Raw genomic sequence first — 25,298 nt, 5'->3', positions numbered from 1 at the left:
ACAAGGGTTGGGAATGGATAGCTGCTACTATGCTCAGAACTGAAATTAATAGCAATTTAGCATCCTGACCTTTACCTGGCAGTTACAAGCCTTCAACAGACTCTGGAGTTACAAAATGGTTACATCAGACAACTTCTACCATCTTCCCAGAATCCTCATTGAGTATCTGCTTTTTGTTTCATTGCTTTCTCCTCTTATATTTTTTTCTTCCAACTTTCTTTAGGCTTTACTTGTTATTTATCTAGCTCCATGAGCTGGGTGCTGTGTTAATATGCTCAGGCTGCCATAACAAAGTACTGCATACAGACTGGGCAGCTTAAGCAGCAGAATTTAATTTTCTCATAGTTCTGGCGACTGGAAGTCCAAGATCTATCAGGATGTCAGCGCATTTGGTTTCTGGTGAGGGATCTCCTACTGGCTTACATGCTTGCATAACCTTCTCACTATGTTCTCACATGGCTCTTCCTTCATACATGTGTCGAGGGAGAGGTATAGAGAGCAACAGCAGGCTCTCTGGTGTCTCCTCATATCAGGACACCATCCTGTTGGCTTGGGGCCCATCCTCATGACCTCATCCAGCCTTAGTTTCTGCCTCAGATGCCCCATGTTCACATATAGCCACACTGGGGATTCGGGCCTCAACACAGTAGTTTGGGAAGGATACGCACATTGAGTCCATAACAGATGCTATAGCTGTAAACCGCAGATTTTGATATGTCATGTTTTCTTTATCATTCACTTCAAATTATATGATGATTTTCCCTTTGTGATTTCTTCTTTGACTCATCAGTTGTTTATATGTTCCTTGATTTTCAAATATTGGAAGATTTTCTAGTTATTTTTCTGTTCCTGCATTCTAGCTTCCTTCCAGTGTGGTCAGAAACCATACCCTGTGATTTAAATTTGTACTACTTGTGGGACCTTCCTTATTGACTAGTTTATGATAAATTCCATATGTGTTATACCACTTTCATTTTATAAAAAGGAATATTCTGCAGTTGTTGGGCACAACATTCTGTATATGTCAAGTTTGTTAATTGTATTCAAATGTACTATTTCCTTGCTGATTTTTTTTTTAATTTACGTGTTATGTCGAATACTAAGAGGCGTTATGTTAATAACTCCACCTATAATTGTGGATCTCTCTTTTTTCTGCTTATTTCTGTCCATTTGTATGTGTATTTAGTCTGTGTACTTAGGGTACATAGAAATGTAGAGTTATTGACTAAATAATCATTGTTCTTGTTACTCCGTTTACTCTCTGATTGCACTTCTAACCAGCTTTAGTCTGCTTTATCGTTATTGTTCAGTTGCTTAAGTCCTGGCCGACTCTTTGTGACCCCATGGAATTTGACTTATATTAAAATGTCTGTATCAGAGTCCTAACCCTTGGACTCAGCTCTCTTTTAGTGTTTGCTTGAACTTTTTCCATCCTTTTACTTTCAACTTTCCTGCTGAAGGGATGTTTGAAGGTATGTTTCTCGTAAGCAGTATATATAGATATACTTGCTGGCTTTTTTCCCCCTTAAATCCAGTCTAGCATTTTTGTTTTAAAATATTTGTTCCTTACCCTTTCCCCCATTTTTCCTGTCTTTGCTCATTTTTCCCCCCCCTAGTTTCTTTCTTTGGGAGTAAAATAGTTTTTATTATACCATTTCACTCCTTATATTCTTTTAACAGTTATCCTCGGGATTCCAACATATACCTTTGACTCGTGATCATTAGAGTCCACTTGGAATCAGGGCCTCTTAACACTTCAAGGACATTTAAATTTCCATGTATTTATCCTCTAGTATTTTCATTTCTTCCTGCTTTGCCACCATTCCATCTGAAATCTTTTTCCTTGTGCCTAAATAACTTCCTTTAGAGCAACAGAGGGAGAGAAAGAGGACGGTGTGTTAGTATATCTTCTATTAATGGATTCACTTAAATTTTCTTTGACTTAAAATATCTTTTATCTTTCATTTTTTAAAGATTTTTTTCTAAGTATAGTACAGTCAACCCTTGAACAATTCAGGAGTTAGGGGCACCAACCCATTATGTATTGGAATATCCAGATATAACTACAGTGCGCCCTCTGCATCTACAGTTTTTTTGTTTTTTGTTTTTGTATCTACAGTTTTACATCCAAATTCAACCAACTCTATGGATTGTGTAGTACTATAGTATGCATTTATGGGGAAAATGTGCATAAATTGGACCAATGCAATTTAAACCCATTGTCTTCCAACACTTTTTTTTTTTTTTTCCAACACTTTAAAAATATCATCACACTGCCTTTTGACTTTTATTGTTTCTGTTGGAAAATGAGAGTAATGTTGCTCCTTTAAGGGTAATGTTTCTTTTTCTGACTACTTATAACACCTTTTTGTCTTTGGATCCCAGCAGTTTTACTATAATGTGCCCATGTAGTTTTCTTTATATTTTTGCTTAAGGTTTTTGAGTTTTATGGATTTTGTCATTTGAGGTTTTTAATCAGTTTTAGAAAATCTCAGCCACTGGGAATTCCCTGGTGGTCCAGTGGTTAGGATTCTGTGCTCTCGCTGCCAAGTGTCTGGGTTTCCCTGTTTGGGAAACTAAAATCCCATAAGCTGTGCAGTGCAGCCCCTTCTCGCCAACCCCCCACAAAAAAATCAGCATAGAAAATCTCAGCCACTATTTCCTTTTTCTTTTTTAAAATTTTTATTGGAGTAGTTGATTTACAATGTTGTGTTAGTTTCCAGTGTGTACTATTTCTTCAGAAGACTGAAGCAGTGCAGTCTCTCTTCTGTGACTCCAATTACCTGAAAGTGCAGTCTTCTCATCATACCTCGTATAGCTCTTTTGTCATTTCCTTGTTTTCCATTCTTTTTCCTCTCTTTACTTGAGTTGGAATAGTTCTTACTCTATTTCACTTACCTAATCTTTTTCTTTTTTTTTTTTTTCAGTTTCTAATCGGCCCCAGAATCTATCTAACAAATACTGTGTTCTTAGGTTCTAGACTTTTCATGTATAGCTTTCTAATAAAATTATTTTTTCTTGAACATATAAATTATAACTATTTTAAGGGCCATATTTGTTACTTTCAACTTTGTCTCTCTAGTTTGGCAAGATAGCCAAAGTACTACTGATTTTTGCTTGGTTTCTCAGAATCTTGTCCCATGCATACATGGTTTAAGGATTCACAGTAGCTCTAGGGAAAATTGCAGGCAGCATTTCAAACCTATTTCTCTACTATTCCCTTCTCCAGGATTTTTGACTCCTTGTGTCTTGGCCATTGTGATATTCCCAAATTCCAATCCCTCTCTCCTCAGTCTGTTGAAAACTACATCGAAAGGTCAAGTTCAGAACTCCTAATATGGGGCTTATTGCAGTGTATTCTCCTTGCCTCTGGAAAGAGAATATGCCTCTGCTTCTTTCTTTTGTATAGTTTCCTGCTTTTATAGCTGGCTGTTATAGGCAGATGGTCAGACAATACTTGTTACTTGGCCATGGCTGTAGGGATATAAAATGTATTTATGTTTTGTAAATATACATTATAAATATACATAAATATACAAATATAAAAAATTATATATAAATATTTATAAATTAAAATTTATAAATGTAGTACTCTTGCCTGGGAAATCCCATGGACGGAGGAGCCTGGTAGGCTGCAGTCCATGGGGTCCCAAAGAGTCGGACACAACTGAGCGACTTCACTTTCACTTTCCACTTTCATGCATTGGAGAAGGAAATGGCAACCCACTCCAGTTCTTGCCTGGAGAATCCCAGGGACGGGGGAGCCTGGTGGGCTGCTGTCTCTGGGGTCACACAGAGTTGGACACGACTGATGCGACTTAGCAGCAGCAGCAGCAGCAGTGTTATGTTTTCCCTTTTTTTTTAACTTAGCATTATATATTGGTCACTTCTTCCTTTCAGTTAAAAAGTTCTTCAAAATCCTCACTTTTTTTTCTTTTATTTATTTTTTTAAATATTTATTTTAATTGTATTAATATTGTATTGGCTTTGCCGTACATCAACATGAATCCGCCACAGGTGTACATGTGCTCCCCATCCTGAACCCCCCTCCCACCTCCCTCCCCATACCATCCCTCTGGGTCATCCCAGTGCACCAGCCCCAAGCATCCTGTATCCTGCATCGAACCTGGACTGGTGATTCGTTTCTTATATGATATTATACATGTTTCAATGCCATTCTCCCAAATCATCCCTGCCTCTCCCTCTCCCACAGAGTCCAAAAGACTGTTCTATACATCTGTGTCTCTTTTGCTGTCTCGCATACAGGGTTATCGTTACCATCTTTCTAAATTCCATATATATGTGTTAGTATACTGTATTGGTGTTTTTCTTTCTGGCTTACTTCACTCTGTATAATAGGCTCCAGTTTCATCCACCTCATTAGACCTGATTCAAATGTATTCTTTTTAATGGCTGAGTAATACTCCATTGTGTATATGTACCACAGCTTTCTTATCTGCTGATGGACATCTAGGTTGCTTCCATATCCTGGCTATTATAAACAGTGCTGTGATGAACATTGGGGTACATGTGTCTCTTTCAATTCTGGTTTCCTCCGTGTGTATGCCCAGCAGTGGGATTGCTGGGCCATAAGGCAGTTCTATTTCCAGTTTTAAGGAATCTCCACACTGTTCTCCATAGTGGCTGTACTAATTTGCATTCCCACCAACAGTGTAAGAGGGTTCCTTTTTTTCCACACCCTAAAATCCTCACTTTTAACAGTTGCATATTATTACATAACATGACTGTTGTTGCTCAGTCCTGTCTGACTCTCAGCGACCCTATGGGCTGCAGCACACCAGGCTTCCCTGTCCTTCACTATCTCCTGCAAGTTTATGACATCATATATTTAATCATTCCTGTTGTTGGATATTTATTTTGTTTAAAAGCTTTTAATGTAATGACTTTACTTCAGTGTATCTTTCTACATAGCCAGAGATGGAGCCAAGGTAGAATTACTGTGACAGAGAATGTGAATGTTTTAAAGTATGTATTGCCAAAACGCTTAATGAGTAAATGGTGCAATTTTATATTTTTATTAACATCAACAAAAAGAATTGTAATTAAAATTTTTGCATTACCCTTTTAATGACCTTTTTCTCTTTATGAAAATAGTATGTGTTATAAGAATATTTAAAAAACACAGGTGAGCAATGCTAAAAAAAGTTAGAATCTTACCACCTAGAGTCAGACAGTAATTGACAACAGGTAATATACTCATTGCCATTCTTATGTGTTTAGAATCATGCTTGCTGTTTTTTACTAGGAGTATCTTGAACATCTGAGGATGTTATATATTTCTTCTGCCACAGTGATTTTCGAATTACTTCAGGTAATTGCAAAGCAGTTCATTCTTTCTGTTTTTTTATTCTTCCTCTTCCAGACCTCTTCCTGTGCCAAAGCTGCCTCCTGGGGAGCAGTGTGAAAGTGAGGAGGACACAGAGTATATGACTCCTTCCTCTAGGCCCGTGGGACTTCAAAAGCCAGACGTGAAGTGGCCTCCGGAGATAGCACAGAGTTCACGGTAGGTTCACAATAGTCCTGTTAGGGAATTCAGTTGACACCAACTCACTCACCTGCTTGGCTTGCTGCCTGCACATAGCATTATCCAGCCAAAAATAAAGCAGAAAGATGTGTGTAGCCGCTAATGTTTTAAGCTTCTTGCAGCTGTAAGCAGTTCAACTTAACATTTCTTCAGCATCACAGTAATTTCAAAAACATACACAGCTGTTACTCGTAATAGGAGTCAATCTTATGATATTTACTAGTAGTGACACTGGTGAAGGGAGAGTGTTATCTTGATAGAATCAGGGTCTAGAGAAGTTGTGAATAAGTGACTCCTGGTAAGTCTGCAGATAACAGAGTTCTGTTTCTGAAGATAATTATGCCACTTTCCTTCCGGTCCAGAACGTGTGACTGTGACCAGCAGATCGATAGCTGTACATACGAAGCCATGTATAATATTCAGTCCCAGGTGGCGCCGTCTGTCACAGAGAGTGGTACCTTTGGTGAGTAGTCATTCTGCTACTTTATTGGTTTGTTTATTTGAATTTATTTATCCATTTGGCTATGCCGGGTCTTAGTTGCAGCACTTAGTTGCAGTGGGATCTTTAGTTGTGATGTGTAAACTCTTAGTTGCGGCATGTGGGATCTTAGTTCCCTGACCAGGGATCAGACTTGGGCCCCTTGCATTGGAGACACGGAGTCTTAGCCACTGGACCACCAGGGATGTCCCCAGTTTTATGCTTTAACAATCATTGATATGCCAGAGGAATGAGCTGGTAATGTCTGGCCAATGAAAGCTTGATCTAAGTGAAATATTCTTAAATAATTTTCTTTGCAAAATATCTTTGATCTATGGCAGTAAAGGCCTTTCTTCTCTTTTATTTCTCACAGCCAGTTCCATTTGGGTTTTTCATCCTTCCAGGGCCTGGCGGCCTTTGTGTTATATGGCCTGGACCTGCAGTGCTGGCAGCTAGCTCCCTCTTACTCCCATTGCTTTTCAACATTGATGAAATTCTTGTGTGTGTGGGTGGTGAACACTCAATTCCCATGTTAACTAGCTTACCAAGTTGAAAGTTCAAGAAGGCAGTACATACAACAGGGCCCTTTGGCTGATCTTCCAAGGTGAAATGCAGATGAAAATATTGACTGAATGCTGTAAAGTGGTGCTTGAGTCTTGGATTTCAGTGGCTGTTAACCTTGGCCAGGGTTGCTTTTGACATATTTAGAAAAGTAGAGCTGCAGGATTGGTGCAGATTTTAGGTTCCTTGTTTCTTTTATTTCTACCCACAGGGCCACACAGTCTTTGGCCCATAATGGATATTCAGTAACTGATGCCATATATGCTTGATGAGTGGATGTCCCTGTCCTGAAATGTTAGAGAAGTACATTAGAAAAAGAGGATAACTGCATGAACCTTTGTCTAGGTGAAGGGAATTTGGCTGCAGCCCATGCCAACACTGGCCCTGAGGAGTCAGAAAACGAAGAGGACGGGTATGATGTCCCCAAGCCACCCGTGCCTGCGGTGCTGGCCCGCCGCACGCTCTCCGACATCTCCAACGCCAGTTCCTCCTTTGGCTGGCTGTCCCTGGAAGGTGATCCCCCGACACGTGAGTCTCCAGGCTCCCTCAGGTTTACCCAGAAATGCTGTGTGGCTCCCTATTTATATCAAAACAGAGATGACTGCCTAGGGACAGTAAGTCAGTAGCCGAAAGGAGTGGACCAAAGTGGGAGGAGAGCTGGTCCTGGGACCCAAATTGGGAAGTTAAAGCTGATTTAGACTGTTGAGAATTTTGCCTGACTTAGAAATAAGGTTATTCCTTACACCCTGGCTCTGCCTATGCTGGGGGTAGTAGGCTTTCTGGCTCATCTGAGCATGTGTGATGACAGTGGTAATTCAGCTTGATGATTCGGAGCACACATTCCTGACTTCTAGGCCCTGTCCCGCTGGAAGGGAGGCGTACTGGCTCTGGAAAGCACACTGAGTGGGCCTGGAGCCAGCCCACATTTGGACCTCAACTGTTAAGGGCTGTCCTTCTTGCACCTGTGGCTGCCTGGGAACGCAGCAGCCAGAGTTTCTGTCACTTTAGTGACGGAAGACAGCCTTTAGGACAGCTGGTGAAAAAAGATACATGGCCTCCATTGCCCAAACAGGCAGTGATCCCTTGCCACCCAGCCTTGTTTAATGCTTCTTCACTGTGACCTCGGCTTATTTCTGTTCCTTGATTTGTAAAGGGAGAAATCTAGTGTCTGCTCTGGCCCCTCAGAAATGTTTTTTGACTTATTCAGGCAGTAATGCATGTGAAAATTTGGTGCTCAGTGTAAAGCGTGTTGCAGATGTGTGTGTAGGGCAGCGTGGTCCCCGTCGGTAGGGCAAGTGCATGGTGTCTTTAGAAAGTTGTCCTGCCATGAGAGGAAGGCTGTACACTAAAACCCTTAAAGCTGTAAAAACCCAGCCGTGTGACTGAAGAACACATGGACCCGACTGACAGTGGGTCAGTAATATCTCATACTAACACATTGTTATTAGATGAGGCTTTCTCCCCACCCCCACCCGCCCCCAGATTTGCAAATATTCTCTTTCCGATTTCTTCCAGACTTCACTGAGAGTGCCCAGGTTCCTGAGAGGCCACCCAAGCCGTTCCCTCGGAGAATCAACTCTGAACGGAAAGCAGGCAGCTGTCAGCAGAGCAGTGCTGCCGCCTCGGCCGCTGCCTCCCCGCAGCTCTCCAGCGAGATCGAGAGCCTCCTGAGTCAGGGCTACTCCTATCAGGACATTCAGAAAGCCTTGGTCATTGCCCACAACAACATTGAAATGGCCAAAAACATCCTCCGGGAATTCGTTTCTATTTCTTCTCCAGCCCACGTTGCCACCTAGCACACCCCCTGCCTGCTGCAGCTTAGAGGACCGAGGAGCCGGGAGCTCTTGCTCAAGTAGCACCCAAAAGGGCGGCTAGGTTCCTTTGGAAACTTCACAGTGAGATCTTGCCCTATCTGTGGGGTATCACATCTGTGGTTCCAAGATTTCAAAGCAGTGGACTGAGGACGGAACACCTAGGAGGCTTGATTCTTTTCTTTGTTTTAAGAGTGCATTTGAAGGTGTCCTTCAGTTCCCACTTGGAAAGAGTGGATTTTTGTGAAATGGTAGCCTACCTGGGGAACAGTCCAGAAAGCAAAAGTACTGTGCTGTAAATCCTAATTGAGGACTTAAGACTTTCTTGGGTTAAGGATATGGTTGTGTGCGTTTTGTCCGTCTGTCTGTGGTTGTGTGTGTCCTGTGATTATAAGATTAACCTGCTGTGTGTGTAAATTCCAGGCGGGGAATTAGCACAAGAGGTTTAGGAAGGAATCTTAAAGACTTCCATCTACTGTGGTTTTCTCCCCAACCCCAGTGTGTGTTACAGCTCAGACACTCCCCTCTGGCTTGGATTACCATGTGCATAGCTGAAGTCTTGTATTTTTAGAACACGTCCCACCGCCCCGCTCTGTCTTTTCCCTGTCTCCTCCGCCCTCCTCCTCCTCAGTGTCCGTCATTGGCAGTGGGCTTGCTGTGATCAGCCTTACTGATGCCAAGCAGCTTATAGGATGTTCTTTATAATGTGTGATGGTGTTGGTTTGTTTGGTAGATAGATGGGAAAAAAGTACTGTTGCTCTGTCATTATGGTCCTGTTTGATACTCGAAGCGAACACTGGTCACTCCAAAGCACTGTTTCTATAGGAACATTGAATCTGTTTTTAAAAAGATGTTTTAATTATCATAATTACATAATGACTGATATGAGATAGAGGCCTTCAGATACATTCCATGCTCTCCCCAGAAAGTAGTCTGCGGGAGCCAGTTGCCTTGGTGCCAGGTATGTGTTCTAATGTAGGTCATGAGATTTTCTACTTAATGGAAAGGGGAAATCATTTGTTTCCGGCATGGCTTTCTGGCCCAAATACCATGAAGCACTTAGGAAGCTCCGTTCACACGCTCTCTACCTTGTTATACATAAAATGCACACAGCAGACAATAAGGATTTCTCTCTTCAGCTTTTCTTCCCAGTGAATTTCAGCTTATATGGGTGTCTCCCTGTGATGATGAGCCAGGTTATATTTTCAGAGATGAGTGTTTTCTTTGCTCTTTACGGAGTCAGGGGATATCACTCCAGGGTAGCACAGCATTCTGCTGACAGTTAGCACCAACCCTACACTGGTGCTGCCTGGCGACTCGCTTTTCTCTTCGTGCCTATGGCTTTGGGAATGTAGCATTTCCTTCTTCCTCCCCGTCCCCTTTCTTTTTCCCTTTAGCTCTCAGATACTCTTTAGTGACTGTGTTCCCTATGGTCTTTAGACATCACTGGTGTAATCAATGCCTTTACTGCACTCAGACAACATTGACAAGCCCTGCAGCTTGTGCCCTTGCCAGCTGGTAAAGAAGACTCAGAGTTCGTTGGTCTGTTCCTGTAGATGCTGCCAAGGGACCTCTTGATTTCAGTTAGTTCTCCAGCCTGAGCCTTTTAACTGACTTCCCTGGCAGTGGGTAACCTTCCTCCTGGTCAGAAACAAGCCTGCTCCTTGATAAACCCACCTGCCTCACAATCTAAAACCTGGTTTTGTCTCACAATCCAAACAGAAATGACTTTGCATCTGTTTTCTTTCCCATGTTATCATCTTTGGACTTAAAGCTTTTTCTAACTCTTTTCTTAGCTTTCAGTTACTCCTAGATCTTTTGTTTTTCTCCTCTTGCCTCCGAGCCATTTACATTCCCAGAGTGGATGGTTTGGGGATTCTTGCTGAATTGCCGTGGTTACCCAGTGTCTTCCCTTTATGGCAGAAAATGACACAGCCCCCAGCAGGTGCAGGAGGGCCTGAATCCGGGTGGAGGGGGCAGAGGAAGGCGACAGAGAGTAGGAAAGAGGAAGCTGGTGTCTCCCGCTGAAAGCCAGTGTAGAGCTTCACTCGTGGCAGCGCTCAGTTTTGCACTTTGTTCAGATGTGGAAGGCCTAGGTGAGGAACTGGAAAACATGGCGGCAGCCTGCATGCCTCTGCTGCTGGAGATTTTCCTCATCTGCAGATACTGCCTGTAGCCTGAAGATCTGTCAAGAGAAGAAAGCAGTGGTTCTGCAAATCCTTTGTCTTTTCAAAGTGCATGCAAAGTCTTCTTTGAAGATTATGTCCTTACTTATATACGCTAAAGGCAAGCTTATCCTTTTTTTTTTCATAATGATTCATTGGGTCATTCAGTACTCAACAGTTCATTGAGTACCTGTGTGGTTCATTGGGTCAGCCCTCAGACTCGGTGTTGAACATATGCACCATTACTTGGCCTGGTTCTTAGCTTGTCGGTTGTTTGTCTATGGGCACTCAGGGTCTCAGACCTTTCTGTGAGAGGTTCCTTTGGGTGCTCTGAGTTCATGCCTGGGTCTGAGCCTGAGATTGCTGGGTGAGCCTCAGGCAAGTTTTTGCATGGCTCTTGTTTTGAGGATATTTCCAAAACCCTAATTTCTTAAATTTTCCCTTGAGGCACCAGTCACCCATGCTTCATCCTCAGTTTGTGTGGCAGTTTTTAATTCTTTGGTTCTGCTCTGAATTTAACTAAATTGCCCTTTGACAAGTGGGCTTTGAATGTTGCCGTTTGGAGCAATCACATCCCCTTTCTCCCTCTAAATTACAAATGGTTCCTCCTCTGTTAGCTATCAGGTAAGTAAGGTAAAAACCACTTTGCTGTTTTCCCTTTGCTCAAATGCATTAGGCTCTTCGGTTCAGCCCTGCTTCCCCATGTCTCCCTGGACTGCTTTCCACAGCCCTCCTTGATGCTGGGTGGCTGTTTCATCCACTGCCCCTGCCATACTCCTTCCATTAAAGTCAGGGGTTCTCAAGGTGGAAAAAAACCTGTGGGCTCAGTGATACACCTACCTCCCTTTAGGTAAATAGTAGATTTGGCAGTCTGCCGTCTCAGCATTTATCTGTTACTACCAGTAGTGGTATATGCCTGTGGGTGGCCATGCTGCCCCTAACTCTCTTTGTGCCCCTAGCCCTGCTCTGCGTGTTGTGCCATCCTTCGGTTCTTTTGCTTCTCATGCAGACTCTTAACACCAGGGCCCAGGGTGTGGGATAGTACTGCTGGTATCATTTAGCTGTTTTGTGGATTTAGAAGAAAAATTAGGGGGGTTGCTATTTCTCACACTTAAAATATTTATTTCCTCTGTAGAAAAGTAAAATATATTTTATGGTCCAATCAGAAACCTCACACATGAATTTTGTATATTTGCTTGCAAAGTAGGGACCAGCTGTATGTTCCCTTTAACAAGATCTTGATCTTTTTGCATGTGACCAGCAATGGTGTTAGTGCAGAATATTCTCCTACCTCACGTCATGAGAGGCAGAGGGGTACAGGCCGTCTTCCCAAACTGTAAATCTCCTCTCTTGCTGTTGGCCTTTCTGACTCTGCAGTGACCACTGCCCATGGAATAACGATTCTGACCATTGGCCTGGCTCTCACAGAGTGTGTGTTCATTCAGCAGGTAGTTCTGAGTGAAAACCATGAGCCTGGAGTGCCAGCTCTGTGTTCTCCCTGCCACCACAGGGCGGTTTACTGATGTTGAGGAATTGTGCTTGGACTGTCTAGCATGTGCATTTGGCCCTAAAATGCCCATTCCCAGTTCACTTGTGCAGTTTATAGTCACAGCTCTGTGCAGACATACGTTTCCTTATAGAGCTGTCCTGGTTAAGAATCAGTTCAAGATGCTCCCTTTAACCCCTGTTATCTTCCTATAGTTTTGACAATGTCTGGGAGATTCCTCCATGTAAGTCTCATGGATTACCCACCATTTTTATGTGTTTACAGCCTGTTTGGTGGGTCTGTTCATCGGCTCAGAGTTGCACAGTAGGGCAGTCAAATGTTTAAGGAAAGCATCTGCCTATAGTCCCCTTTCCACTCTAGTGCCTTCCTTGATCTTTTTACTCAGCTGCTTGTATTCCTATTTCCCTTTATTAGGAAGTTTTCTTAGGACCCTTCTAGGTTTTCAATCATTCCACAACCTTTCTGCTAATCCTGTGTCTCTTTAGAAGGGCTGAAGTTTCGAGAGGAGGATGAGCACCTGTCTCTAGGTCCTGATGGTCCACCAGTTGTTTGGTCTCCCAAGAGCCAGGCAGTGAAGTAGACTGAACTCAGTTCTCAGAAATGTCAGCCTATATAGGAGTATGGCGCTTAGAGACCCTGGAACTTAGTGTAAGAGTCAACACGTTATTCTCCTCCTGGATTTTCAATGCCCTAGAAATTTGATCTGAAGTATTCTCAGCATAAAGCATTACTATTACTTTGATCTCAGTCTACATTAGCAGCCTCATGTTAGAAATGCATGTTGCCACTTAATGCATGGAGGAGGGTGCATAGTGGAAGAAGGTCAAGGCTGTATATTTGACCATCCTGTTGAGCAGTCCTTCGGATACAAGAAACAGAAGAATTCAAGTAGAAGAAAGGAGGGAGTCATCAGGATGCAGAGTATCTCCCAGAACCCAGCGAAGCAGTACAGTTGATTCTGCATGGAGCAGAGAAACTTTGCAACTTGACCTTTCTCCTCCAAGTAAATCTGTTTGTCAGTAATGTGTGGCCCTGAAATCAGAACCCTAGTCCTCAAGTCCTCATGACCCCCCAGTTTTAGGGATCCTCGCTTTAACAGATACCCAGCTCCTCTTGTTCATATTCTCAAGGAAGCCTGTCATCAGCCCAGCATATTGATCAGGTGTGAACACCCAACCAGTCAGCCTTTGCCACACAGGGCAGCAGCCGCATGTTCAGGTGAGAAGAAGGGGCAGTGGGAGGTTCTGACTGGAGGTGAGAGAGACCCTAAATCATTTTGGGTTGGCCAAAAAGTTCGATCAGCTTTTGTGTATGATGTCATGACATGAAAACTCAAATGCACTTTTTGGGCAAACCAATACTTCAGTAGTAAAGTTTACCATACTGCTTTCTCGAGAGGGGAAAGGCAGGCGTGGGACTGTATCTGGGACATTGAAGAAATGCTTAGGTTAACGTTAACTTGGGTTACTGTCTTCACTGCTTCTTTATTGCCTGTTTTTCTTTCCCTTATGAGGCCTGGCATCCAAGATTTCTTCCCTCTTTCTTCAGGACCCGTTTCTTCTGTTCCAGAGCTAGTCTGTCCTTAGGTGACATTTCTTAGCCTTCATTTAATCTCAGGTTTCTGGCTGGCTTTCATCTTCAGAGAGCAGATCCCAAACCCCCTGTCGCCCCTGCCTGTGGACTTCTGGGCTCTCTTCAGGTTTTAGTGCTGAGAACATCCTCATTCTCCAGGCGCGTGGCCTCACTCCCTCCACGCCCTCCTCCCCGCCCTCTTATCTAGTCTCCTCTGCAGTGATGTCCTCAGGCAGGCCTTCTGCGGTACCTCAGAAACTACTTTGCAGTGAGAATTTATGACACTGGGACAGTTGCCAGGATGTGAATTAGGTATAGATTCCAGTTGAGAGTTGCTCCTGAGAGCTCTTTCAACAGGATGCATCTGTCCTCTCTGTCCGGTTGCTTCCTTTGTCATCCTGTAGTAAAGCCTTTATTTGTTGGTTTTTTAAAGCCATGCTTCTGCTTGCCTGAATCTTCTGATCTTATTTCTCTCATCCCAGAGCCTGTCCCTTGTTATTAATGCATTTCATAATTACTTACAACTTTTTAAAATTACTGGAGTCATTTGATGTACATTGAAGTCGCCTAATAATCCAAAGATACACACTGAGGCCCGTGGTAAAGGCTGGGGCCTGTGTGTTTGAAATTCCTTCTGGGCTCCAGAATTCAGGGGCAGAGGGACAGCAGTGCCACTTGGCTTCACCGAGTCCTAGGAAGTCTGGGTTGGTTTCAGAGAGGGAGCACCAATGTTTCTTATTTCCGGAAAATAGCCCAGGAGTGAGTGGGGGAGTCGGGGTGGGGAGAGCCAGGCCTGCCTGGGGGCCTCCTGGCAGTCTTCTGGAGAACACAGTGCCAAAGGGCCAGCTGTTGACTAACAGACTAACAACTGTTTGGACATCTTGCTGCCCCTTCCCTTGTTCAGTGCTTGAGAAAAATGTAGCTGACCACTCGCTGTGTGTGTAGAGAGCAGAGGCTGAACGCCAACCTACTGATCTGGCAGTGGAACAAATCAGAGTTCTCATGCCCGGCCCCAGATTCTTATCCAGCCCCCAAAATGTGAGAGGCGCCCTTCACAAATTCTCCTCCTGCCGCTGGATCACTTTGGGAGGCCAGGGGATCCTGCTCAGTACCGGCTGGCTGAGCCTCCGCAGGCCTGGCGCCGCTTCCGTGCTGGGCCCCGCGTTGGCGGGGTGTGTGCCTGCACCCAGCACTCTGACATAGGTGCTAGCGTGCCCTGAGCGTCAGTCCCTCCTCCCCACCTCCCTCTGACCGCGTTTTGTGGCCGAGGAAGCTGCGCTTATGGCTGTCTGGAAGCTGATGGGGCAGGGGACTGCTTACAAGGCTGTAGACCACGTGTATTCTCTTCCTTGGCTTCTTCCTTCTGCTGTTGGGGTGAGTGAGCCTGCAGGCGCCAGGCCCACGAGAGTGGATGCCTCCTGACCTGCCCGTCTCATCCTCGTTCTAGTGTCTTGGCCTTGGCCTCCTGCTGAAATGTGTGGCAGGGGCGTGGCAGCTAGGAGGTACCTCCTCCCTCTGCTTTCTGGCTGTGGTGACTTGGTATTTTTAACCTTATATATCTTTTTCCTTTATTCAAAACAAAACAATTTTTAGCACACTGAAAAAAAAAAAAAAAAAACCAAACATTTTGTGCCTTTCTAAGGCAGCACTGTATCCCAGGCTGCATTTTAGGACTTAATATGGAAATACCAGAGTCTTAGCTCCTCTACCTTGAGTGTCATTAGTTGTCTAGTCTGGGGGAGAGGAAGTGTCTCCGTGCGGCCGGCGGGGTGGCACCCAGGTGCAGCGGGTCAGCGCTCCCTTCTCCCAGCCACAGTGCTGAGTTGGAAGAAACAAGCATTGTACCCCAGGATCGTTTGGTTGGCTCCAGTCAAAACCTTAATTGTCAGGTTGGATGTTCTGTACTCAGCAGGAGACAGAACGTTCCATGACAGCCAGGTGTCCTCTGGACCGTCTCAAGTGACGCAGCCTCCCGATCCTGTCAGTGACCCACCTGCATGGAACAGTGTAGGGTGGACTCCCGAGAAGAGGCGGTTGTCTGTCTTGTCTTGTCTTGATGCTGGATCCTGAACTAGCCTAGACCTCCTGCCTCTCTCTTAAGACTTGGCTTTCCTTTCATTTGAAAACTTCAGTCATAGAGCATTAAGCAGATGGTGCCTCTGCAGGGGCGAGTTTTCCCCTGGGCAGGGCGGCAAGGACCACGTACCGGAACAGAAGCCTGTCCTCAGTATAGTGGCCACTGTAGGTTTCAACAACAACTAAAGTTTTCTGTATAATGACGTTTTACTTGCCTCTTTCCCTCTTCTCAGCTCTTCCTTGCCTATAACTTAATAAAGAATTGGGAGATAGAAACAGTTCTTTTCAAAGTCCTCCTTATTCAGGATTTTGACATTCTTGGCCTGGGTGGGGCTGGAGAGAACTTGATGCTTTCTCCAGAATGAAGAGTCCCATTTGTATATCAGTGTTAAAAATAAAACAAAATGAAACCTTAGATGAGATTTTTGTGGACTATTTTAAAAATGTGTCATTAATATAAAAAAATTATATTAGCAGTATTTAATCATTCTCACCTGTAAAGAATAAAACAGAAGGTAAATATTCTTACAGAGAATAGCAGAGCTTTAAGAGTCATTTTCATTTTAAGTCCATTTTGTTTTGCCAATGTATTAATGTTTAGAGGTTCTGTTATACTAATGTTATTTATTAATTTTTTTCACTTCCATACACAGTTAACTAAAGAGCTTTTTCAGGCACCCATGTCTGTAAAAAATATTTTTAAATAAAGTTTCTTTTGTTGTAGCAGACCAGAGTTCTTGCTCATTCCTGGGTCAGGGAGTAATACATTGGGGAACTATAGGGCCAGATGTATAACCCCACCAGTTCATCACCAGACGTCCGTTCTGCTACCTGGAGGGCCGTCTAAATGACAGGAAAGGGGCAAAAACTCTCTGCCGTCAGCTCACCAGGCTCTGCAAGCTGGTGATCAGGGCAGCTGTGCTGCTAAGGAGCAAAGTTATCCTCTGTGTTAGAGCTCGAGCCCCCTGCTGAGAAGCAGAGATGCCCTCTGGTCCCCGCTTTTTGGCACGGTTCCAACTGCAGGCCCCAGGCTGCTGTGGTACCCATGATGAATAAAAAACTGTAAGATTAAGGGACAATTAAGCTTTATTTTTCATATATATATATATATATATACACACACAATATATAAAAAGGAAACAATTTGCAAATTTACAACCTAACAAAACTGTATATATACATACACGCACACACACATACACGCAGATACACATACACACCCCAAAGCTCTAGCCAGGCCCATTTCTCATCTCCAAGTACCATTCTCCCATTAGAACCCTGGTGCTAATATAACTTTATAGCCTTAACCCTTGTAAAGGACAATCTGGACCTCATCTCCAGCCCCCACCCCTAGCATTCAGTCATAATGTGATTCCTAGAGAGGGTGGGGGGAGCCAAGTGAAAGGGTGCTCGGGCCCAATGGCCTTCACTCCGGAAAGCTGTGCCCGGCATCGTCACTGACTATCCTGTAAGGAACACCACCAGGTCCTGGCTTCAGCCCAGGGAAAGAAAGGAGTGTTGCAAAAGGGACTCCAGAGGCAGGCAGGCAACTGCTTCCATTTACTGTGGGGGGGGTTCTCCCCACAACCTAAGTGAGGAGCAACCCTCACCCGCGGAGAGAGGCCTGGGCTCACCTCAGCCACACTTCAGCAATATGACTGGATTAGGAAGCCAGCCCTGGAGCAGGAAGTCAGCTCAAGATAAACAGGCTACCTAATTTGGTTGCTGGTAGAAGACCGGTACTTACATCCATAATGTGTAAAGAGAAAACAAGTTCTGTAAGAAACTCTCCTATGCATTTCTGGGATACTGAGGGCCCCTCCTTGGTCTCAACAAATTGAGACCGTGGTGGACAGGTCCCCAAAGAGGGGGCCTCCAGGGCCACACGAGGTCTTTCTCAGGACAGCTCGGGTCGTGGCCCACGTGCCCTCTGAAACGGGGTCTGCAGGTGAGCTGGAGGGGGGTCTTCTCTACTTCAGTAGTCCACTTTAGAGGCTTTGGCGACCATCCTGAGTGCTGGGGAGGAGGGTGAGCAGGGAACGGGGGAGGTTCCAGGCAGGGGAGGGAGCGCCGTGTGATTCAGCGGCTAGTGCCTCAGATCGATGTATTTCTCTCCCTAAAGATGGGTGAAGAGCAGAAGTGAGGCAGGAATTCAAAGACACAGACCAGGGTTTAGGTGTGAGCACTAAAAGGGAGGAGGGACTGAAGCCACAGCTGATGGACTGGGTGCAGCGCCTGGAGGGAAGAAGCCAGGGTGGGGTGGGGGCGGGGGGTGGCAGGGCAGGGAATGAGAGATGAGACCCCAAATCACACTGGGCCGCACGTCACACCTAGTGATGTGAGCCACCAGCGCCATTCAGCAGTGGTGATGGACTGGGTCCTGCTCTTGGTCCTGGGGGCTACCTTCTCCGGGGTCCCTCAGCCACCTGCCTGGCCCTACCATCTGTGAGTAGTGTTAGGAAGGCGAGGTGGGAGCTGCTCCCCATTGGAGACAGGAAGGATGAAGGACAGAGTTAGTGTTCAGCAACCGTCAGCCCCTGCTGCTCCCAATCCCTGAAGACTGTCAGGCTCTGGCCACAGGAACTGCCTCCTACCTGGTCTCCTGGAGCCCTCTTGTCACCGCTGCTGCCCTGAAGGAGGCCCATCTCTTCTGGGAGCTTATCTGACTTAACTTCAACTACAAATTCGCTCTTACGAGACGGGGGCAGCGTGCTGGGAGGAGGGAGGGAGGCAAGAGGTTGGCAACTTGAGGGCAAGGGAAGGGGGGCTGTCAGGAGGGATGGGGCACTGGGTGATGACGGGCCCTTGGGTGTTCTGGGCCAGCTCGGGGAAGGGCAACAGGGAAGAAGGGAAGCAGTGTGGTGGAAGGAGCTGGGTAGTGGTGGGAAAGCAAGTGCCCCACTCCTGCTCCTGACGGGCGAGTGGGCCGGGGGCTGGCGGGGCAACGTCCCCGAGGAGGCAGCAAGCTGGCAGCATGAGATGGGGGGGTGGGTGTGCAAGATGCCAGGTACCGTGCTTACATCTCTTGTTTGCCTGACCGTCCACAAGGCAGCTTGCCCTTCTTGTAGAAGAAATAGAGGACAGCACCCAGCAAGGCCAGGACCAGGACGCACACGGTCACAGCCACGATGACCACACCCTTGCTTTCGGGCTCTGTCAGCTTCTTCTCTGTTCCACAGAGACACTTGGAGTCACTCCCTGCCCCAGGCTGCCACGTTACCATCACTGCCCTGCCCAGTCCAGGGCTGATGGAAGGTTGGCAGCTGTCCAGAGCTCCCCTGGGCTGGGCAGGGCAGAATGAGGGTGCCCAGTCTGGCCCAGCTCACCTGTTGAGGTGCCATTGGCTCTGGCAGGGGGGCTGACGGTGGAGGTACTGAGGTTGCTGGTTCTGTTGGAGTCTGGGGTGGAAGACATGAAATGGATTGGGGTCAGGGGTGGGATAGGAATGAGCCCGACGTGGGCTGGTTCCCACCCCCTCTGCAGGACCCAGCCCTTACCCAGCTCCAGGAAAATGATGGTGGTGTTTCTGCCCAGGGAGTTGGAGGCCACGCACTCAGCGCCTGTCTCCAACAGCTCTGGGGTCACCAGGACGTTCAGGACACTCAGGACACTCTGCGGCTCCTGGTCTTGCTCATTTGCCTACAAGGAAGGCGACGCGGCTCAGGGGTGGGAGGGTGTCGGGCGGTGGCAGCAGAGCCTGCAAGGGGACGGCCCAGCAACTGGGAGGCTGCCGTGTGCCCACTCACCGTGCCCTGGATGCTCCACACGATGCTGGGCCGAGGGTGCCCCGAGGCTTCACAGGACAGATTCAGCACCGAGTTCTCCTTCACCCACATCTTCTTCTCCCTTAATGCCATCCACGGGGGCCCTGCGTGAGGGCAGGGCGGGTTAAGACAGCACACTCTGCCAGCCCGCCACCCACTCCCGCACTAGAGTGCCCCAGGGCAACAGGTGATTTCTGGCCCCCAAAGAGCTTGAAAACACTGACCAACTCAAGGGCCTCACCAAAAATGGCCACGTTGACCAGCTGGGAGCGGTTCAGGCCGGGAACGCTGGGCACAGAGGCCAGGCAGCGGTAGCCTCCCCCTTCCTCCCGTTTCAGGTTGTGTAACTGGAGCGCCTGCCCCTTTGCCAGTAACTTGCCTGTCTGGGGTGAGAGACGGGTCAGAGGTCACTCCCAGGCCCACCCATCCCCCCATAGCTCTGGGCCCACCTGGGTACCTTTTCTCTCAGCCACTGGAACTGAAGGTCCTGGTTGCTCTCGGCCTCACAGTTCAGAGTGAGGCTGCTGCCCTCCTGGCTCTCAGGGGCTGCGGGGCTCACCCGGACATCAGACACATCTGGGGGTGCAGCAGTGGGGTCAGGCAGGGCAGGGCAGATTGGATTCCCTCTTGCCCCAGCCTGGCCCCCCTGTCCTGGGCCCCCAGCCCCTCACAGTTCACCACCAGCTCCTGTTGGTCACTCTGCAGCGATGTCGTGGTCTCCAAGTCCAGGCCCTGACATTCATAGCGGCCACTATGCTCCTTCTGGGCGGGATCCAAGACCAGGACCCCGTTGTCATCCGTCCTCTCTTCCTCCATCTCCCTGGTGTGGAGGTTCTGGGAGAGGACGAAGGCATGATCAGAGCGGACCTCCAGCCATTCCTGCATGCCCGCCTCCACCCAGAACAGAGGGTTCCGCACCTGCTTGATGATGCTGAAGTGGGGCTGGGGGTTGCCATCAGCCAAACACCTGATTTCCACACGGTCCCCCTCCTTCAGCATCCCCTCAGGCTCCACTTCCAACCACACTCTCTCGGCCGGGTCTGCACAGGCAAAGGGGACAGTCCTCAGCCCAAGAGCGGCCTCTGCGCCAGGAGGGCAGAAGCTTGCAGGACTCAGCCCCACTGTGAAGAGTCGGTACTCACAGAAAACAGGGACGGTGACCTCCTTAGATTCCTTCATGTGGTTCCCGCTGGGCAGCCGGTAGCTGAGCTCACAGTAAAACTGGGCATCTTTGTCCTCCTTAGACACCTGTGCCTGCAGAACGCTGCGCAAGGTAAACAGACCATTCGACTCCTCCGTCTGGGATGACTGGATGTGGACCCCTGGGCAGGGAGGAAGGGGAGAAGGGTTCGGTGGGTCTCAGCTCCACCTCCATCCCCACCCTGTGGTGTCCTGAGTCGGGGAAGGAGTGGCAGGGGAGCCGCTGTAGAGGGCCATGGATCCTTATGAATGCCACCTGCAGCTGTTCAACCCAGCTATTTACTGCTTGTTATCTACCCTAAACACACATGGGCACTCATACAAGGGTGTGTGCAAATAATACTGCAGTGATTTAAAAATAAAGAGAAAACACTCTGGACGTCTACTAACCAGAATGAATGGTGAGCTAGACCATATTATAGCTATATTATATATTACATTATAGCTCAGCCATGTGAAGTGCTGGGCAGTAGGTAAACGATCAGGTAGATCTAAACAGAGCGATCCAGCAAGATTTCCGGGACTTGTTGTCAAAAGGGAAACAGTGTAGGGCAGGCCGTGCCCTTCAGATCAGGGTTTCTCTACCTCAGCACTGAGATTTGGAGCCAGAAGTACTCTGTGCCCTGTGGGATGTTTACAGCATCCTTGGCCTCACTAACCCCCCCCACCAGATGCCAGTTGCATCTCTCCATTTTCAACAACCAAAAATATTTCCAGACACTGCCAAGTGTCCCAGAGGAGAGCAAGATCAGCCTTAGAAGAGAACCACTGATTTAAGTAATAAAAAACAAAACCCTATATAGTCCTAGATATATTTACATGTGTGAGTAAGGACCTAGAAATAGGCTTGAAAGAACACATGCACACTGGCAGCAGAGATATTTCTGGGAGGGGGGTCTGGGGCAGGAAGGAAATTTTCCTTCTAGATTTTCTGAAAAGTTTGAACTCTAATGATAATATTTTCATGGATGGCTTGTGTACTTGAAAAAAGAAAAGTGCAAGAGTGATTCCCCTGGCCGTCCAGTGATTAAAGACTCCGTGCTCCCAACGCAGGGGTCATGGGTTTCGTTCCTGGTCGGGGAGCTAAGGTCCGGCATGCCTCACCGCAAAGGAAAAGTGCAAAGTGGCCCCATACAGTGCCACAAGCACAGCTTCTAAGGGCAGAGAGGGCGACTTACGGTTCTTCTCCTCCTTCAGGGACTGGCCGTTCTTGTACCAGGTGACTTGAGGAACAGGGTACCCATTCCTTCCGACACAGGTGGCAACCTAAGGAGGACAGGGTGTGAGTCTTCCTAACTCTGTGACCCGGCCAAGCTACCCTCTCTGAGCTCCTGCCTACCCGCCTCCCCCAACCCCGGGCCACCCCAGCAGACCTCACCTCCACAGGCTCCTCACTGTTCACAGAAATGCCCAAGGTATTGACCTGGATGCTTGGCTCCTCCGGAGCTTCTACAAGGGAGAGAGATGGGGAGGCGTGTGGGCCCACCGCTTCCCATGCCCCACGCTGCCCACAAGGCACGGACAGGGCACTCACTGTAGACACGGAGCCGGATGCGGTGCTCCTGAGCCCGGCGCTTGCCCTGGCACGTGAAGATGCGGTCATCGTGGGGGGTGACGCCGGTCAGGACCAGAGTAGTCCCTTTGTCCTGGAGGCTGAGCCGGTTGTGGTACTCCCCAGGCTCACTCTGGCCCTGGCCCTGACGGACACGGAAGATGAGCATCCGCTTCTCCTTGTGGACCTGAGCGGAGGCAGCAGGGCGGGGGTGAGGGTCCTGGGGTTACATGAAGGGCAGGGCCTCCCGCCCCTGCTGCCCTCTTCTGCACTCACAGAAAACCAGTCCACGTGGCTGAGGTTGCCCTGGGCGTGGGAGAGGCCACACTTCAGAAGGGCTGTGTGGCCCACTTCCACCTCCACCAGTTCGGGCTCCGGCTGCTCGGCCTCTCCGGGCACACCTGGGGGGGTCGGGGGGGGGGCACCAGCTGCTGAGTGAGCTCCAGCTGCTCACCATGCCCTTCACTCACACCCGCTTGCAGCAGCTGTTCTCTCTGCCACTTCAATGAGGGTTCGAAGGGCACGCTGTCCTCTCTAAGCCTCAACCACTCTGTATGATCCCCAACCTGGGGAACGGCCCTCTCCTGGCTCAAGGGAGCTGGGGATGGACATTTCTGGTCACTAGAGCAGAGACCCTGAGCGCCAGGAACTCCCAGATGAGGCTGGCAGAGGGTGGGCCAAGAGGAAGGCCCCTTTCCTTCCAGGCCCCCTCCTCCCTGGGTGAGCTCAGAGTGAGGGAATGCAAGGCATGTGCCAGGCCCAGGCACACAGGCCCTTTTTGTCCCCACACCCAGGGTAAGACATCACTACTCTACCCTTTGCCCCCCAACGCCCCCCCGTAAGACCCCAATGGACAACCCTGGTCAGGAGACCCCTATCTCCTACTCCGTAAGCAGCACCTCTGTGAATTCCCACACTCTCAGGGGACCCCATCCTGGGAGTCTTGTGAGTACAGGATGGGTCAGAGTCATGGAGGGGCCAAAATCTATCCCTGGGGTCGGGGGCAGGGGTCAGGGCAAGGGCCAGGCAGTGGGCAAGAGTGACGTCAGCGGTGCCAGTGTCCTGCCCGCCCCACAAGGAGGTGATGTCACTCCATACCATCTGGTTGGACTCGGGTGCCTGGGTGGTTGCCCTGAGCTGGCTCCCATACAATGAGGGCAGATGGAGTGGTCTTCAGCCCAGAGCAAAAGCCTCAGCTCCCTGACTCGGTTTCCCCAGCGCTAGAAGAAGGGGGCAGGGTGGGGCTGGACCTTCTGCAGCACTGGAGCCCCATGCAGCCCTTTCCCCTCCATCCCCCATAAAGGTTTTGAAGGCAGCAACCGAGGGTACCCCAGGGACACTGTTGGCATGGGCACGAAGCCATGGCATTGGGTATTGCCCAGACCTCCCCTTTCCCAGCCAGCCAGCGGCTAGAACTCGGGAAACAGAGCCAAGAGAAACGAGCGACACCACTGCGGCCATACAAGGGTAGGGTGAGCTCGGGAGCGCCCAGCTCCTAGGCAGTTTCAGAGAAAAATTCCGAGGTGCAGGGGCCCTTTTCCCACCTGAATCTGGTCCCATTCCGGGAGGTGTAACAAGTCTGGGGCGCTCGCACTCTGGGACTCCACGATCCCTAGTCCCTGCCACCTGTGACCCCGTCACCCGGATAGGCGCGAGGGGACCCACACGGCGCTCCAGCCTTTGCCAACGCCCTGGCAGGGCGGGAGCCGCCGTTCCTCCCCCTCTCGCTCACCTCTAGCCTGGCTCGAAGCCCAGGAGGGAGAGGGAGGGGTCGGTGCACCCCTCCAGCTAAGAAAGCTGCGTTTTCCAGCAACAGGCGGGCGCGGAATTCAGGATTTGGGGATGCGCTGTAGCTGCCCCTCCCGCCAAGGCTCCAATCACGCTCCCCGCCCCCCGCCCCCGAGAAAGTACCTGAAGGAAAGCTCTCCCCAGAGCCCGAAGGGACTCTACTCCGCCCCTTCCCGCTCCAGGCAGCAGCCCCCTCCCCGTCTCCCCAGTCCTGCTCCCGGGATGGTCTGGAACAGAGGCTGCAAACTGGCCACAAAGAAGAGTTGTACGCGCGCAAGGCGCCGGGTGCCGGGGACCCCGAGAGGAGGAGCGCACGCCGCCGCGCAAAGCCCCGGCCCCCGCCGGGATGCAGGCTCTGTTCCCGGGCACGCTCCGCCGAAGACCGCCCGGCCGGACCGTTCGGGGTGCGGGGCCCCAGCGAGCTCACTCACCCGCGGCGCGGCGAGAACAGCAGCAGACGGCGAGCAGGAAAGCGCAGATGAGCCCGGACCGTCCCATGCTTCCCGGCCGGAGGGCGAGAGCCAAGTGAGGGAGCGTGCGGCCGCCGGGGGCTGACGTCAGGGGGGCGGGGGAGGGGGCCCGGGCGCCCGGGCCGCCCGCCACGCCCCGCGCAGCCCACCCCCCGCCCGGCGCGCCGCAGCCCTAGGGGGCGGGCCCGGCGCCGAGATGCCCGGAGCTGCGCCGCCGAACAGCGCGGCGCGGGGTTAGGCCGGAGCCTTCCTCCCAGCCCCCCGCTAGGGAACGGACAGGGGGCGGTGACAGGTGTCTCCGAGGCGGCTGCAGGGAGAAGCTGGCCCGGATGCTGGAGTCCCACCGGGTCAGACCCCGCTTAGCCCCAGCCAGCCCTTGTAGCCCTGGGGGACCTCCTGGCGGAGGAGCCACTGGCAGGTCCTTCGTGTCCTTGATGGGGACCTCGCTCCCTTTTAAGCTCTTCTGCCCGCCGCCTCCTCCACTCCCCCGGACCTCTGCCCCAGAGAAATCGGGCTTCCCAGAACGGTTGCACCACTGCTGCGGCCGGAGGCCTGGCACTGCCCCCAAGCCTTGCAGTCCTGGCCGCTTTGAGGGAAGAACCCTGGGCCCAGGGCCCACAGAGCCAGAGGTATCTGTACTGGGGAGCGCGCTAAGGGTGGTCCCTTCCCCCCCAGCTCCTGCAAGTCTCAGACCAGAGGAAGCAGGGAGGGGCTGAATTCACAGGCCCGAAGTTGTCACACTTGTCCCACCGAGCCTGGATCTTGAGGTTTCTGCTTCTTCTGGCTTCACTTACTGAACCCAACCTGGG

The 25,298-nt window shown here is 49.3% G+C and overlaps 2 protein-coding genes across 4 annotated transcripts in view; one reads left to right on the top strand and one right to left on the bottom strand.

The window, feature by feature from the left end:
- Positions 1-16,438, top strand: part of CBL (Cbl proto-oncogene) — a 99,414-nt gene extending 82,976 nt beyond the window's left edge. For both annotated transcript variants that reach the window (XM_027563488.1, XM_027563490.1), the window contains 4 exons: positions 5,384-5,524; positions 5,908-6,008; positions 6,930-7,112; positions 8,100-16,438. In XM_027563488.1, coding sequence (XP_027419289.1) covers positions 5,384-5,524; positions 5,908-6,008; positions 6,930-7,112; positions 8,100-8,380 — 706 coding nt within the window. In that variant the 3' untranslated portion in view covers positions 8,381-16,438. The remainder of the gene's footprint in view (positions 1-5,383; positions 5,525-5,907; positions 6,009-6,929; positions 7,113-8,099) is intronic.
- MCAM (melanoma cell adhesion molecule) lies at positions 15,226-24,557 on the bottom strand. Of its 2 annotated transcripts, XM_027563491.1 has the most exons (16): positions 24,451-24,557; positions 22,508-22,632; positions 22,214-22,418; positions 22,058-22,128; positions 21,858-21,945; positions 20,622-20,801; positions 20,398-20,519; positions 20,151-20,313; positions 19,937-20,055; positions 19,721-19,862; positions 19,462-19,583; positions 19,213-19,354; positions 19,042-19,113; positions 18,736-18,883; positions 18,310-18,427; positions 15,226-17,831 (listed from the first exon to the last, which is right to left on the bottom strand). In XM_027563491.1, the coding sequence occupies exons 1-16, from the start codon at positions 24,515-24,517 to the stop codon at positions 17,802-17,804; spliced, it is 1,914 nt and encodes a 637-aa protein (XP_027419292.1). In that variant the 5' UTR covers positions 24,518-24,557; the 3' UTR covers positions 15,226-17,801. The 2 variants fall into 2 exon arrangements, with proteins under 2 accessions (XP_027419292.1, XP_027419293.1); XM_027563492.1 differs by lacking the exon at positions 18,310-18,427.
- Between the last annotated feature and the right edge of the window lie 741 nt (positions 24,558-25,298).

Source organism: Bos indicus x Bos taurus, chromosome 15 (assembly GCF_003369695.1).
Source record: "Bos indicus x Bos taurus breed Angus x Brahman F1 hybrid chromosome 15, Bos_hybrid_MaternalHap_v2.0, whole genome shotgun sequence".
Taxonomy (NCBI): domain Eukaryota; kingdom Metazoa; phylum Chordata; class Mammalia; order Artiodactyla; family Bovidae; genus Bos; species Bos indicus x Bos taurus.
This window is presented reverse-complemented; position numbering and strand designations above follow the sequence as displayed.